General features: G+C 45.0%; 1 protein-coding gene across 1 annotated transcript; it reads right to left on the reverse strand.

Moving 5' to 3' along the window:
- Window positions 1-11,638: 11,638 nt before the first annotated feature.
- LOC127093669 (uncharacterized) lies at window positions 11,639-13,672 on the reverse strand. The gene is made up of 5 exons (XM_051032604.1): window positions 13,407-13,672; window positions 13,067-13,349; window positions 12,929-13,021; window positions 12,344-12,769; window positions 11,639-11,758 (listed from the first exon to the last, which is right to left on the reverse strand). Exons 1-5 carry the CDS (start codon window positions 13,670-13,672, stop codon window positions 11,639-11,641), a joined length of 1,188 nt encoding a protein of 395 aa, XP_050888561.1.
- Window positions 13,673-16,830: the final 3,158 nt, after the last annotated feature.

Below are 16,830 nucleotides of genomic sequence, written 5' to 3' on the forward strand. Positions count from 1 at the left end.
CCCCATATTTTTCTGATTTTTTATGAATTTTTTATGAATTTTTTAAGATGTTTGTGAATTTTTAATGATTTTTAGAATTAATATAATTAAGTTAAATTAACCAATGGCATAGTGGTAATTATGGAAACGCGGGGGCGGTAAACACTCAGTTCAAATATTCAAACCGGATTTTGGATCAAACACCATTTCATGCTTCGTTTTTGCCCAGAAATTTCCAGAAAAAGTAAGAACACGATGATCCATGAACCAAGACCAAAATCAACATGTGGCATATGGTTAGAACCGTCTTAACATGTAGAATCCAAATATCATCCTAATTCGACCTAACTGTTCCTCTATTTTCTAAATCGATGGAGTTAGGGTTTGGTTACATATCTTCAAATCAAGATTTCTCAGCCTACAGTTCACTATTTCACAAACCACCTATATCACGATGACCTACGTTCTATGCTCTACAAAACGCACCTAAGCACTTGAAGAATCGTGACACTCGAAAAAATCAAGTACCTGGAATGCAGTGCTGTTCTTGATGGAATTCGTGCGTGTTTTCCACAAACAGATGTAGCAATATCCTCCAGAAGGTGAATGATGCAATCAGGTTCGACTGTAGTAGCTCCTAGTGCTTGAAGTCTTGACTTGCCATGGATGATGCTATCTTGTACAATTGAGTTTTGGTGCGAATTTGATGATGAAATGCAGAAACAGATGGAGATGATGATGAATCAAGATCAATGCCAAAAGAAATTTCGCACTTGAGCAAGGATTGAAGAAGTTTTGGTGAATTTGGCCTTTTGGTGTTCTTGAAGAATTTGAGAGAATTCCAAGAATTTGAGATCTGATTTTGGGAAATGTGTTTTTCTGTTATGATTAGATGATGATTATGAATATATATGATTGCTTAATCACCACTTAACCATGTTTAACTAACCAAATGGAATGATTAGTGAAATGGCTAATTTTCAAGTTAGGGACAAAATGGTACTTTCACATATAAGCCAATGCCAGCTCATTGACAGCTCACACACTCTCAAAATGACATGTGTGAGCTGTTGCAACTTGTTTCACTCTCATTGGATGCATATTTCTCATTTTCACTATGTGATGGCACTTTGTCCATTTTTGCAATTTCATTTCAATGGCCAATTTCCAAACCATGAAGCCTAGCCATGTTATGATGATTCCAACAACTTTCAAATACCATTTATGAAGTGTAGCAAAAATCCCCACTCAAAAATTCCAACTATTTCACAAGTTGGACAATTTTGCCCTTGGTCCATTTAACTGTCCAGTTGAAATTTGACCTTTTGCATTGACCACTTTTGAGAAAATCCAATTATGCACCATGGAAGTACATGTCAAATGGAGTTTGTGCATATAAAGAACTTGCAATTTGGATGCTCCATGTGGAAATTATGGCCTCCTGATTACGGGTCATTTTTGAAATTCACTGAGCCATAATTTTCCAACCATACATGGGATTTTCAAGTTCTTGGACATTTTGGAAAGGTGAGAACAAGATCTACAACTTTCATGTTGAACAATTTTTCATTAGAAGCTTCCTTGGACATTTTATTTTGAGGTCAAAAACTTTCCATTTTTGGAAACTTCCATTACAAGTCACTTTCTATTTTTGGCAGTTTTTGTCCTGACTTGATTTTCTTCATTTTTAAGCTTTGAGATGTCATATAACACTTGTTCCAACATGAATGAAGTGTATCCAACTCATTTCCACCTCCAAATCCATCAGATCATGTACAGTTGACCACAATTGACTTTTCAGCTGATAGATGAATTTAGCAATGCATTGATCAAATTGAGCCCCAATCTCCTGATGAAATGGCTCAAGGGTGAAACCCTAGCCTCAATAATCTCAATATAATCACAAAATGAACCCCATATCCATCACAAACCCCATCTCCTGATCCAGCCCTTACTGGCCCAATACAACTGATTAGGGTTGACCAGTGGTCAAAACCCTAATCTCAAGGAATCTTCTTCAACCACTTGATTAAATCAAATCATGATGATGATGATGTATCAATTCAATCAATATGAAGACCAATATCCATTGAGAACCATGAAACCCTAATTCACAGCCCAATCCTCAGATGGCCAATGATCAATCAGTAAAACCCTAGCTGCATTTTGACTTCCTCATCTTCCGATCAAGACTTGGGAAGATGGCTTGCACAATGTAACCACATGATATGCAATATGAGATGCCTAATGACCTAAAAATGAAATGCAATATGTTAATGCTAGTCCCAAGAGAGGAGGGCAAATTTTGAGGTGTTACAGCTGCCCCTATTCAATCCACTGTGAACCTGTCGATACGAATAGCCTCGGCTTTCGGATGATCAGGATGAAGAGTGATTGAATACCAAGAACAGACGAACAATTTGCACTCTGATGGGAAAATAATTAACAACGCCTGTCAGCATCGGCGAAGAAACAAACTCTGAACGAAACGTCGACCTGGATACCAAAATAAATGGTAACGCAGGGATAGCCATGGCCTGAACACCACACATCCACTCGGGACTCTCATTCTCTTCTTTCTTTTGTTTTTCTTGGACCCCGAAAATTTTCTTATCTCTTTTTCATTTTCTTGAACCCCGAAATTTTTCTCCGCGCAAACGATCCTCGGATCTCTGCATTTGAACCCCAGAAAATGCCTCAGCACTCTTTTTTTTATTCGTTTTCTTGAACCCCGAAAATTTTCTTATCTCTTTTTCATTTTCTTGAACCCCGAAATTTTTCTCCGTGCAAACGATCCTCGGATCTCTGCATTTGAACCCCAGAAAATGCCTCAGCACTCTTTTTTTTATTCGTTTTCTTGAACCCCGCAATTTTTCCTTGGCGCAAACGATCCTCAGATCTCTGCATTTGAACCCCAGAAAATGCCTCAGCACTCCTTTTTGCCAACATAATGAACCCCGACCTCCAATTTGAACCCCAGTCGCCTGACGATAACTCTCGATCGCCAGAATGAACCCCGTTCTCCAGAAAATGTCGCAACATCTCCTTTTCTCCATTTGAACCCCGGAAAATGCCTCAGCATATCCTTTCTCCATTTGAACCCCAGAAAATGCCTCAACATTTCCTTTTCTCCATTTGAACCCCGAAATTGCGCTGATCGCAAAACGTCTTCTGATTTTATTTCCATCTCTGTCCGACGGAAAAATTTCCTCCAATATCGCACTACTGGGGAACATTGCTGCTCTGACGTTCTAATGCTAAACTCCTCAGAGTAACATCTTCACCTTTCGTCTCGCACGACAGAAACCTCCTCCAGTATCGCACTACTGGGGAATCACTTTGATCAAATCATGAGGCTAAACTCCTCGGAGTAACACCTTCACTTTCCGGCAAAACCACCTCGCAAACGGTAACCACGGTTTGGGACTAGCTTATGCCTGCAATGATGTATGATTGATTTTTCTGCGTAATGCTCCATAAACATGGATATGCTACGCGATTTATTTATTTTTCTATGCAATATGCCATGCTATTTTTTCATGATGAATGTATAAAAAATATCCCCCTCAAGGGACCCTTCTGGGGAATACGAGATGCTCTGCTGAGGAACTCGTCACTGCTCCGACTCCACCCGACTGGGGGAATAGCACTGCTGCTGGGAAATAGGCAACCCTTGCTGGAGAATATCTCCTTTGCACCCAACCCTCTCGAGGACATGCTGGGGAAGAAGAACCATCACCATACTCTGTGGGGATATAACAGCCTCTTGGACTTGCTGGGGATATACACTCCCAACTCTGCTAGGGGAACCCTCACAGACACTCCCGCTGGGGAAATGAGCAACCTTCAACCTGCTGGGGGAATACCATCCAGACCCTGCTAGAGGAACGAAAGCTACTCCGCTGGGGATTTTGTTTTCATCAAAGCTTCCACACCACAACCTGCAAGTGAGTGGAAAAAATATCTAACAGTTCCTGCAAAACAAACCGTTAGATAAAACCGTGCCCCAAACGCGTCAAGATTTCAACACCTGGGTCACTCGACCTTCCAAATAAGATTTCAAGCTTCAATCTTATATACATGCATTGGAAGGAACCTGTATGTATTAAAATGCAAAGATTCTTTATCAAAAATAATTGGATGTTCTTGCAATCAAAGCGATAATGAAAAACAAAAACAAAATTATTTGACTGAATGTGCATTTTATTGATTGAAAAGTGTGGCTCAAATGAGCAATACAAAAGGAAGCAATTCCTGAAAAGAGGTAATTGCGCTCAAAAGGAAAAATCTATCCTAATGGCAATGTGAAACCCGTGATCTCATCGAGTTCCAACTCAGTTACACCCCATATGTCCTCAGACTCTCCTTGCTTTCTGCCTTCTGAACAAGACAATTCCAACTGATCCCTACCGGGTACTATCCAAGATGTTTTAACCAAAGCGCAAACGATCATGCTAGACGCAGTTGTTCGTTTCAATCCCTCTTTTGCCTGGACCGCCCTTTCGGGTTTTCAGTCCACCGGGATACCCATTTTTGCCCAAGTCGCCTTTCCAGGTTTTCGACTTGCCGGGTGTACATTTTTCATTTTATCCCTAATTTTTGCCCGAACCTTTCTTGCTATTTTTGGTTCGCCGGGATGCCCATTTTTGCCTGGACTATTTTATTCTTTTCGTCCAGCGGGTCTCTTTCATACGAAGTATTTTTTAACTGCGTCTGCATTCACAGGGGATGGAAAATCTTCACCATCCATGGTCGTTAACAACAAGGCTCCGCCAGAGGAAACCTTCTTGACCACGAATGGACCCTCATAATTCAGTGTCCATTTGCCCCTTCGATCATTTTGAGGAGGAAGGATCCTTTTCAGCACCATATCACCCACGTGATACACCCGAGGTCGCACCTTCTTGTCAAAAGCACGTTTCATCCTCTGCTGATACAACTGCCCATGACAGATGGCGGCCAGCCTCTTTTCTTCAATTAGGCTCAACTCTTCATACCGGGCCCTTACCCATTCAGCCTCTTGCAACTTTACGTCCATCAGGACTCTCAAAGAGGGAATCTGAACCTCAACAGGTAACACCGCCTCCATTCCATATACCAATGAGAAAGGAGTTGCCCCAGTAGATGTACGTATCGGCGTTCTGTACCCATGCAATGCAAACGGCAACATCTCATGCCAATCCTTATAGGTTACCACCATTTTCTGCACAATCTTCTTTATATTCTTGTTGGCTGCCTCAACCGCCCCATTCATCTTCGGACGATAAGGAGAAGAATTATGATGCTCAATTTTGAATTCCCGGCACAGCTCTGCCATCATCTTATTATTCAAATTAGAACCATTATCAGTAATGATCCTCTCGGGAACCCCATATCGGCAAATGATGTCTCTCTTGAGGAATCTGGCCACTACCTGCTTTGTCACGTTCGTATAAGAGGCCGCTTCTACCCACTTGGTGAAGTAATCAATAGCCACTAATATGAATCTGTGCCCATTCGAAGCTGTAGGCTCTATCTTTCCGATCATATCAATGCCCCACATAGCAAACGGCCATGGAGACGACATTAAGCTCAACGGATTTGGAGGCACGTGCACCTTGTCAGCATAAATCTGGCATTTATGACACTTCCGCACGAAGTTAAAACATTGGGCCTCCATTGTCATCCAGTAATAACCTGCCCTCAGCAGCTTCTTTACCATTGCATTCCCACTGGCATGGGTACCAAACGAACCCTCATGAACTTCTTTCATCAATTGGCTTGCTTCTGTATCATCAACACACCTGAGCAAGACCCAATCAAAATTTCTCTTGTACAAAACCCCATCCTTATTCAGGTAGAATACCATGGCTAACCTCCGCAGAGTCTTTCTGTCCTTCTTGGATGCTCCCTCAGGATACTCTTGCGTCTCAAGATAGCGTTTGATATCAAAATACCACGGCTTCTCATCATCAGGTGCTGTATCAACAGCAAACACATAAGCCGGTCTATCCAGACGACCAATCTCCACACTGGGGAACTGATTCCACCTCTGCACCTTAATCAAGGCAGCTAGAGTAGCCAAGGCATCTGCCAAAGGATTCTCCTCTCTGGGCACATGATGCATCTTCACCTTGGTGAAAAACGTCAACAATCTCCTCGTATAATCTCGATACGGAACCAAATGAGACTGATGCGTATACCATTTTCCGTTAACCTGATTTATCACCAGGGCTGAATCTCCATATATCACAAGGTTCTTGATCCTCAAATCAATCGCCTCTTCAATCCCCAATATGCAAGCTTCATATTCAGCTACGTTGTTGGTACACTCAAATGTTAGCCGGGCAGCAAAAGGAATGTGAGATCCTTTCGGCGTAACCAAAACAGCACCAACACCGCTTCCATTCACGTTAACGGCCCCATCAAACATCAGAATCCATTCGGATTCAGGGTCGGGCCCCTCCTCCGGGATCGGTTCCTCACAATCTTTCGATTTGAGAAACATGATGTCCTCATCAGGGAATTCAAACTTCATCGGTTGATAATCATCAATAGGTTGCTGGGCGAGGTAATCGGACAATACACTCCCCTTTATTGCTTTCTGAGAGGTGTACTGAATATCATATTCAGTCAAGATCATTTGCCACCTCGCAACCCGTCCGGTCAATGCTGGCTTTTCAAAAATGTACTTGATTGGATCCATCTTGGAAATCAGTAAAGTGGTATGAACCAGCATATACTGTCTCAGTCGGCGAGCAGCCCAGGCCAAAGCACAGCAAGTTTTCTCGAGCAGTGAATATCTTGTTTCACAGTCGGTAAACTTTTTGCTAAGGTAGTATATGGCATGCTCTTTTCGACCAGACTCGTCATGCTGCCCCAATACACACCCCATAGACCCCTCGAGGACTGTCAGGTACAGAATTAACGGTCTTCCCTCCACAGGAGGCATCAGAATCGGAGGCTCCTGCAAATACTCTTTTATTCTTTCAAATGCCGCTTGGCAATCATCGTTCCACCTGACCGTTTGATCTTTTCTCAACAACTTGAATATAGGTTCACACGTGGCAGTTAGATGAGATATGAACCGCGAAATGTAGTTCAATCTACCTAAGAAACCACGAACCTCTTTCTCCGTCCTCGGTTCAGGCATTTCTCTTATCGCTTTTACCTTTGCAGGATCAACCTCGATTCCTTTCTCGCTCACAATAAACCCCAGCAATTTACCGGACCGCACTCCGAACGTGCACTTATTCGGATTCAACCTCAGTCTGAACAGTCTCAACCGGTCAAACAACTTGGCCAGATCTACCAAATGCCCCTCTTCTGTCTGGGACTTTGCTATCATGTCATCAACATAGCATTCAATTTCATGATGAATCATATCATGAAACAAAGTCATCATGGCCCTCTGATAAGTAGCACCGGCGTTTTTGAGACCGAACGGCATCACCTTGTAACAAAAAGTGCCCCACGGTGTAATGAACGTTGTTTTCTCCATATCCTCTGGCGACATTTTGATTTGATTATAGCCAGAAAACCCATCCATGAAGGAAAACACCGAGAATTGAGCTGTATTATCTACCAACACATCAATGTGAGGTAATGGAAAATCATCTTTCGGACTAGCTCTATTCAGATCTCGGTAGTCCACACACATTCTCACTTTCCCATCTTTCTTCGGGACTGGCACGATGTTCACAACCCATGGCGGATAATTAGTGACAGCAAGGAAACCAGCATCCCACTGCTTCTGCACTTCTTCCTTAATCTTCATTGCCATATCAGGTCGAGTTCTGCGCAACTTCTGCTTTACTGGAGGACAATCTGTTCTCAACGGTAGCTTGTGCACCACAATGTCGGTATCCAACCCTGGCATATCTTGATAAGACCAGGCAAAGATGTCGACATACTCTTTCAACAGCACTACCAATCTGCTCTTGACACTTTCCTCCAAAGCAGCCCCGATTTTCACTTCTCTTTTCACCTCGTCGGTACCCAAGTTCACGACCTCAATCGGCTCTTCATGCGGCTGAATCACCTTCTCCTCTTGTTTTAACAACCTGGCTAATTCCTCCGGCAGTTCACAATCTTCTTCGTCTTCTTCTTCAGCAAGATAGATCGGATTGTCGAAATCATACGAAGGTGTAACAGAATTGTTATCAATGAGATCCGGAGAGGAATCGCATCTGCATGAATGTTGATTCATGCATTACTTTAGAACCGGTGTGAAATTGAAAAGAAAAATGAAAACATTGCCATTTTTATTTGTTTTTATTTTTAAACTGCAAAAATAAATGAAAAACAGGGAACACCGCTTTTAACTGAAAAACATCCTTTATTTATGATGCAAAATCTTGCAAATTTATGAACATGAGGTGGCCCTTACAATGAACCATCACGTGTCGGGCAACACGTATGGTTTGCATGCTTATAACAATGAAAACAGGAAAAATATTACTCTTCGAGGAGAGTGACCCGGATGATCTCTTCGGCCTTCCAGTTGTGGATTTCCATCCCTGGTGCGCACGGCTTTATCCACCGGTCCATGTCACAGTCGCTGTCAGCATCTTCACCCATCATGCAGATGTGGTCCGGATCCAGCATTCCGGCACTCGCGAAGGTTACCGACGTACGACCTCCCCTGCTTGGCCCAGAGCCTCGGCTCGGCTTATATCCAACCCCGAAACGGTCCTTCTTCGCAGGGACCTCCATCATTCTGCCCCAGCCAGGAGCCTCTCCGCTTTTAACCACCTCAGCAGCCTGCTTGTAGGAAGCGATGGACGGTTTCTCTTCATCTCGCTTCGCGAACAGAGCATTCTCCACCCTGACGGTTTCGAAAGCCTGGCTCGGCGTTTCCCAGATCTCTCCGTCCATCTCAACGTATTTAAACGAGGACAAGTGGCTGACGAAGATGTCTTCCTCTCCGCAAACAGTAACGACTTGGCCCTCCCAAATATACTTCAGCTTCTGGTGCAAAGTCGAGGTGACTGCTCCCGCAGCATGGATCCATGGGCGACCCAACAAGCAACTGTAAGCCGGTTGGATATCCATGACATAGAAGGTCGACTTAAACACCTCAGGGCCAATCTTTACCGGCAATTCCACCTCTCCGAACACGGCCCGTTTTGACCCATCAAACGCCCGCACAATCAAATCAGTCGGGGTCAAAATCAGCCCATCACAGTTCAACTTAGCCAAGGCCTTCTTCGGCAACACATTCAAAGAGGAGCCGGTATCGACCAGCACGTGCGAAAGCACGGCTCCTTTGCATTCCATTGCTATGTGTAGCGCCCTGTTGTGGTTTCTCCCATCCACAGTTAAATCCATATCCGTGAAACCCAGCCCATGGCTAGCATGCACGTTAGATACCACGGTTTCCAACTGATTAATGGTGATCTCCTGAGGAACATAGGCCTTCTTCAATATCTTCAACAAGGCCTCCCTATGCCCCTCCGAGCTCAGCAACAGTGAAAGAATTGAAATTTTGGAAGGAGTCTGCTGCAAGTGATCAACCAGTTTATACTCCGACTTCTTGATTATTCGCAGGAACTCTTCAGCCTCATCATCAAGTTTATTATCCGACCCCGCAGGCGTCGGTGTCATCACAGGAGTACTTCCATTCTCAACCACAGCCTTCCCCTTTGCCCTGGCTAAAGCCTCAGCCTTTTCTTTTTTCTCTTTTTCTTCCTCACTCCTTCTCAACGTATCCGGAGCAAATATCCTACCGCTGCGAGTGAAACCACTGGGACCGGCATTATCTACCTTTAGCACGGTGGTTTCACTAGCAGATTGCTCTTCCAATCTCTCTCCGTTACAGTACACCTCCCCACCATAATGCCACGGCACGGCATCATCTTTGTCGTAGGGAATTGGCCCAGGTACCGTGATGGTAACTGGAGCCTCCTCACTAAGGTTTGACAAATCAACCGGATCATAATATATTGTTATGGTGGAGACTTCATCTTTTCCTCCATCAGCCCTCTCAATCATAATAACCCCTTCGTCCATCAGACCCTGGACATGCTTCCTCAGAAGCTCACAACCATTCACCGAAATAGTGCACTCAGCACACTCAGACCCGCAGCCCGGGTAAACCCCATTCTTCAACAACAACCTCTTGACCTCAGCCAGAGGCGTCTTCAATTGATCAACATCAGACAGCCCAATTCTATCTTCCTCGGAGATGGCATTCACCCCCTCTGACCATGCGCAGGCATGGGATTGGCATTGACATTGGGAGATGGAGCAAAATTAATGGCCTTTGAATCCACTAAATCTTGAACTGTGTGCTTAAAAGCTTTACAGTTCTCAATGTTATGCCCAGGCGCACCTGAGTGAAATTCACACTTGGCATTCTCGTCATAGCTGGCTGGCCTTTGATCAGGTCTCAAAGGTGCCAGGGTTCTGGTTTGTACAAGGCCCAAATCCTGCAGCTTTTTGAACAAGAAGGCATAAGTCACCGGAGGCCTATCGAATTGTCTGTCCTGCGCTCTGCCCCGGACTTGATAACCAGCCCTTTGCTGCCTCTGCTGAAAGGGTTGTCTCTGCTGCTGTTGCTGCTGTTGTTGCTGTGCTGATTGAGGCTCAGCAGGAATAGTTACCGCAGCATTGTGCTGGAAGTAACGGTCCCTACTGGGTCCACGTTGAGTATAAACAGCGCTTGTGTCTCCTTCCTTTTTCCTCTGCCCACCATTATTACCAAACGGTTTCTTCGAACCGGAAGAAGACGCAGAAGCAGTACCCTGGATCTTACCCAGCTTCAACCAACTTTCAATTCTTTCACCTGCCACCACAATGTCAGAGAAATTGGTGACGGGACAACCCACCATCCTTTCTGCAAACGGCCCCTGCAGGGTCCCCATGAACAAATCAGACATTTCGCGATCCACAAGAGGAGGTTGCACCCGGGCAGCCAATTCCCTCCACCGCTGAGCATACTCCTTGAATCCTTCATTGTGCTTTTGAGACATACCCTGCAGCTGGGTACGACTCGGAGCCATGTCAGCGTTGAACTGGTACTGCTTGAAGAAAGCGTCCCCAAGATCCTGCCAGTTCTTTATATCAGCAGACTTCAGCTTGGTGTACCATTCTAGAGATCCCCCGGACAGACTGTCCTGGAAGAAGTACATCCATAGCTTCTGATCTGTCGTGTACGCAGAGATCTTGCGCACGAAAGCTTGGAGGTGAGTTTCTGGGCAGGAACTACCGTTATATTTGTCAAACGCCGGCGCTTTGAACTTCTGAGGGATCACAATCCCCTCTACCAACCCCATGTTAGACATATTCACCACCCCAGGCGTGGCATAGCTCTCAAGCACTTTAATCTTTTCAGCCAGCAGCTGAATCTCCCTATTCTGAGGTGGAGCGTTATAAGGCACAAACGGCTCGTTCTGCATCGAGAACTGGTCAGCCTCCCTATCCTCCTCCTGATCTTCATCGAAACCATAAAACGGAGGCACCAGATTATCTCTCTGATTCTGACTCGGCCCAGCAGGATTGTTCACCATCCCGACAGTAGCTCTCTTACTGCCCCCGATGCCCTGGTTGGAGACTCCATCCAAGTTAACTCCACTATTTGCTGCAGAAGCCCGCTCGAGCTTTTCAACCTTGTCAGCCAGAGCTTTCTGACCAACTGCAAAACCTTGCATTATATTGATCAGTTCGCTCATTTTGTCCTTTAGCTCGAGAATGTCAGCATTTGGAAGCTCCATGAGTCTGGGAGTGTTTCTTCTGGTATAATATCGGTGAGGGCGAGTTGAGTGCAGAGGTACGACTCGGCGAGCACGAGCAATGATTCCTGTCACAAACAAGCACGTTAGTAATAGTCACCTGCAAAATAAAACACAAGTTATTATGATTATGCATGAATGCAGTGTCTATCCATATGAAGGACACTTTATCTCTCGATCCTGGCATCATTGAGACAAACAATCTGGTATTAACATTCTGATATTCAGTGTTGATTTCATCGTGCAGATCGGAGATATGTGATTTAGCATGAATACCCCCAACCATGTGTGTGCTTGTGTAAGTGCATACAGTAAAGCAAATAAAGCTTGAAGATTAACCACTGAATGAAAATCACCGTCACATAGCAAGAAGTGCACCAACAGTGCCATAGTCATACATCAAAGCTGACAAAGTCAAATACAATCTTCCAGAATAGGAAAGAAATACAGACAAGTGGATTCCGTCAACAAGCCTGACGGTAATCCAACAACAAATGAAAGAGCTAACTGGATGAGGGTCCCGCAGGTGGCCCTATCTCGTCTTCCATCCTCGCGAACTCTGCGGCAAACCTGAGCTCGGTGTTCTCCTGCTGTAGTCTTCCGACTTCCTTCTGATGAATCTTCATCTGCCTGAAGTAATGGTCTCTCTCAACCATGTAGTGATCTCTCTCGGCGATGATCTTCAGCTTCTCTGATTCCTTGACCTGCAGCTTTGCCTCCCATTCAGCAATGAGACCTCTGACTCTGTCTTCTCTCTGATCCCTGACAATGATTTGCCTCCTCTTCTCATCCTCAATCACCTTGGATGCTCTGAACAGCTTCTCCTTTGTAAGGTCGTGCTCCCGGTTGGACGATGCTAAGGCCTGACTGATCTTCCCATAATAGGCTGTATCCATCTCAAAGCGTTTGGCTTCCAAAGCATGTCGCTTGTCCTGATCTTCCATCTTCGCTTTGAGCTCCTGATTAACTCTCTGAACCCGAGCAACACTCATCTCCAGTTCTGTCTTCTCTGTAAGCAGCTGATCTCTCTCCCGCTTTATCTCCAAGAACTCATCCATACTAACAGTAGAAGGAGTTTCCTCAATCAACGGATACCACGGATCGACCATAGGAAATGGTAGACAAGTAAGCTCCACTCTCTTACTGAGCCAGTCATCGAACGGAGGAAAAGATCTATTATTAGCTCTACCCCAGGAAGCCTTGCCCTTCTTCTGAATGCTGCGCCATGCCTCGGATACCTGCTTCACCTTATCCTGATTACCCTCAACTGGGAAGTACACAGATTCCTGAACCTCACTCTTGTACGGTGGAAGCTCCATAGCGAATCCCATCTGCCTCTTAAGAAGTGTCGGGTTATAATTGATGCAACCCTGAACCCCTATAAGCGGCACATTAGGAAAACCCCTGCAACTGCAGATAAAATCCTGTCCAACTCCGCTACTGTGAGTCCAATCTATGTCCTTAGCCCTCAAACCCATCAGTTTGGTCGCCCAATTAACATTCTGGCCCAGAAGAACAAAAGCGCCCTTGGATGGTAAGTAACCCATAAACCACTTGACTAATAACTGCGCACAGCATCGAATCAATCCCCCACGCCTCTTCTCATTCCGGTTATGAACCGAATAATATACATCTCCGATCAATGTAGGGATAGGATTCCTTCGAACAAACAGACGGATGGCATTAATATCCACAAAATTCTTCTGGTTAGGAAACAGAATGATCCCATAAATGCTCGCAGCAACCAAAGCACAGACAGCTTCCCAATTCCCCATCTCTGACTGCTCCTTAGCCATAGCCTCCAGGAAACTCAGATGAAAACCAGGCAACTTCCCCTTTTCTTTCAAATTACCCTTCACTACCTCTGGACTCAGATAGAAAGCACGAGAAATCCCACCAATATCAGGTTCTTCCTTAGTAGCACGGAAAGGAACCTGATCCCTGATCTGAATACCCAAAATATCAGCATAGTCCTCCAACATGGGCCCTAGCACATAATCTGAGAAGACAAAACACCTCAGCTCGGGATCATAAAACTGAAGAAGAGTATGAATGGCGCTCCTGTCTCTGTCGGCGAGTCTGATAACCACCTTCAGAATACCCCCATACACCTCACGAAACAACCCCACATGGTCAGGAGTAATCAATGCTATCATATCCTTCAATACACTGACATCTGGGTCGAAGAAACTGTAAGCAACATCGTCCTTCAAGCCGGGTCTTCTCATATCTGGATAGAAAATCTCTCAACCAGGATCTCGATCAAAAGGGTCCCTGCATATGGGTAAACATGTGTTAGATGCAATTAATGCAAGATGTAATGATGCTGATGAATGAATGCAATGCGTTGCCATCCTCCAAGCCATCTGATCATCTGCACTGAATCTGGTTCCTGAACTGATCATAACCATCTGAGGAGGGTACAACCATCAATCAGACCCACGGGTTCCGAAATAAACGGAAGACAGATACATCATCATCATCACTGGTCTCTGAGCAGACATTCCCAATCATCTGAATCGGCCCGGGGAATCCCGAAATAAACGGATCCCCACTGATAAATATCTCGGCCCGGGGAATCCTGAAATAAACGGATCCCCACTGATAAATCACGGACAGTACTCCGGCGTCACAGAAATAAATGGCCATAAATCCGACTCAAAAATATGCCTCTGATCCACGGAACAAAGAGTCACCATCTGAGTCACCATCTAAATATGCATCTGAATAAATCACCCCTCCCCTCACAGGTAAATTCTAATCAGGTCACCCTAAGGCGGATAATAGTCTCGACAATCGGGCGGAGATACTCAATGGGTTTGCCCTTTCGGGTGTGCCATTGTAGCTCCCTTAAGATCGTCTAAACCAAAGATCCGAGAAATGATCGGTCATCAGAGTCAACAGCCCAAAAGAGATAACCCAACCAAAGTGGAAAACCCCACTGGAAGAGCACTTCTCAGATGAACCTCGTCCGACTTGTGGTATGTCACGTAGCCACAATATGCCCAACCGGCACATGAGCGACGTGAGACCACACTAATCCTAGGTGTACACTCGGGCCTGGGTTTTAGCCCCACTCAGAACACCCACCCCAAATAACAGAACCACCTGCAGAGGAAGATGGCAACATGACAGTAATGATGCATGCAAATATTTAATGCAGATATAAACAAGGGTTAGAATAATGAATGCAATAAATAAACAACACAAGCAACCAAACCTACACTAAAGCGCTAGGAGAGACTCGCTTAGGGACAATGGACCAGCATAGGTCAACATGTTTAGTCCCCAGCAGAGTCGCCAACTGTCGCATCCGCGAAAAACAACCGGCGAGCGCTGAAATAAAAACAACACAGAGCCGCCACTAAACGTTATTTATCCCAAGGTAGGGAAAGGAAACGCTCAGAGAAACCTGGAAAGGACATGGTCTTGCGACCAAAGAGAATGGGTACGGGAGTCGGTTACGCAAGGGGAAGGTATTAGCACCCCTCACGTCCGTCGTACTCGACGGGATCCACGCTCTAGAAAAGAAAAGGTTGCTATAAACATCATACACACGCGCTACCGGATACACAGGTGGGGTTAGAAGAAGGGGGCTCGATAGGACATCGCATCCTATGCCTACGTATCTCGTCGGGAACGAGAATCAGAGCTACCGTAGTTCGGCTCACGCACGCCAAACAAAACAAACATATCAAACACACAAGGGTGGCAAACATGGAGCCCGACTACCACTCAATGGAATTACGTCAGCATCCGAACCAAAACACACGCAAAAGGGCAAACGTGGAGCCCGACAGCCAATCCCTGGACTTAAGTCAGCATCCGAACCCAACAAACCCACACTGGAACCCGAATGCCACTCAATGGACTTACATCAGCTTCCAAGCACACAACAAGCACAAACAAACAAACAACAACTGGCTAAGGAGTCGGGAACTCGAGCCTAGCAAGCGTCAAACAACACACACAAAAAAGAAAAAGGTTGCCCGGAGTGGTCTCGCACGACCACCTGCCTACATACCTCGTCTGGAACAAGGATCAGGGCGATGTAGTTCCCCCTCAAGGGACTGAAAATCTAGCCAGAAACAAAGGGAGACACACTACCAGGGAGCTGTACTCGAGCCTAGTGTTATCATGCATCATTGCCCTAAGTTCAGGTTTTCTATCCTACTTGCATAAGCAAGCTAATCCTAACCAGGAAAGAAGCAAGCATACAAGCATACAACATACATCAAATGAGAACAGGCATCTCAATCAACACAAGCATCTAAAACAGATATCCACATAGCACACACTATAACCAATCAAGTGGGCTCAATCAATGGGTTTGACTGCCTCAGCAAGTCATCTGTATAGGCTGTGTTTGCTCTTAACCTTGCCATTGAGAGGCTAAGGTGAAGCAGATGAAAGGATGAAGTGAGGATGAGACCTCACAGCTCTTATCCTTGGCCAGGGAGAGCTTCTGACAAATGAGCATGGGTCCAGAATGTGGGAACCCTTCTATACTCAGAGACTCTGACACACAGTGCATTGCACAAGATCTTGGGTTTGTATCCCAATGCATCAACACACAGCAGTGTGAGCAAAGGGATGACACAACAAGAATAGTGGGGGATAGATTGCTTATCCCTACCTTCCACCAATTGCCTCATAGAGGTCTTTACCTGCTTGGGCTCAAAAATAAACAATCACAAGCATTGCCTCTTAAGGAGGACTTCAGACAGGTGCCTGGCCAAATAACAGACCAGGTCTTCCAGACTACATGAAGATTAGAAGTCCTACCTCAAGTGGTTTATACAACCAAGCAAGCAGCAAAAGCAAGTTCAGTATGAACTTTGAGCAACTAAATGTACCTGAAATCAATCAAGCATCGTCAGTACTCAAGCAGATAAACTATAAACAGCAAACAGTCAATCAGTTAGACTATACAAAGCAAGGCACACAAAAGCAAGCTATGAGCTCAAGCCCAAGCTTCACAACCTACAAAACAAAGCTATGTTAGTGTACAAACATCACACAACACCAATTCAATTAACTTGATTCACTCTCCATGTGCATAGTGCTATTCATCCTGAAAAATCAAGCAAATGTTAGCAACAAGACCACTAGGCCAAGCCTAGGGTCCAAAGGTGAGAAA

This window comes from Lathyrus oleraceus, chromosome 6, assembly GCF_024323335.1.
Source record: "Lathyrus oleraceus cultivar Zhongwan6 chromosome 6, CAAS_Psat_ZW6_1.0, whole genome shotgun sequence".
NCBI lineage: Eukaryota > Viridiplantae > Streptophyta > Magnoliopsida > Fabales > Fabaceae > Lathyrus > Lathyrus oleraceus.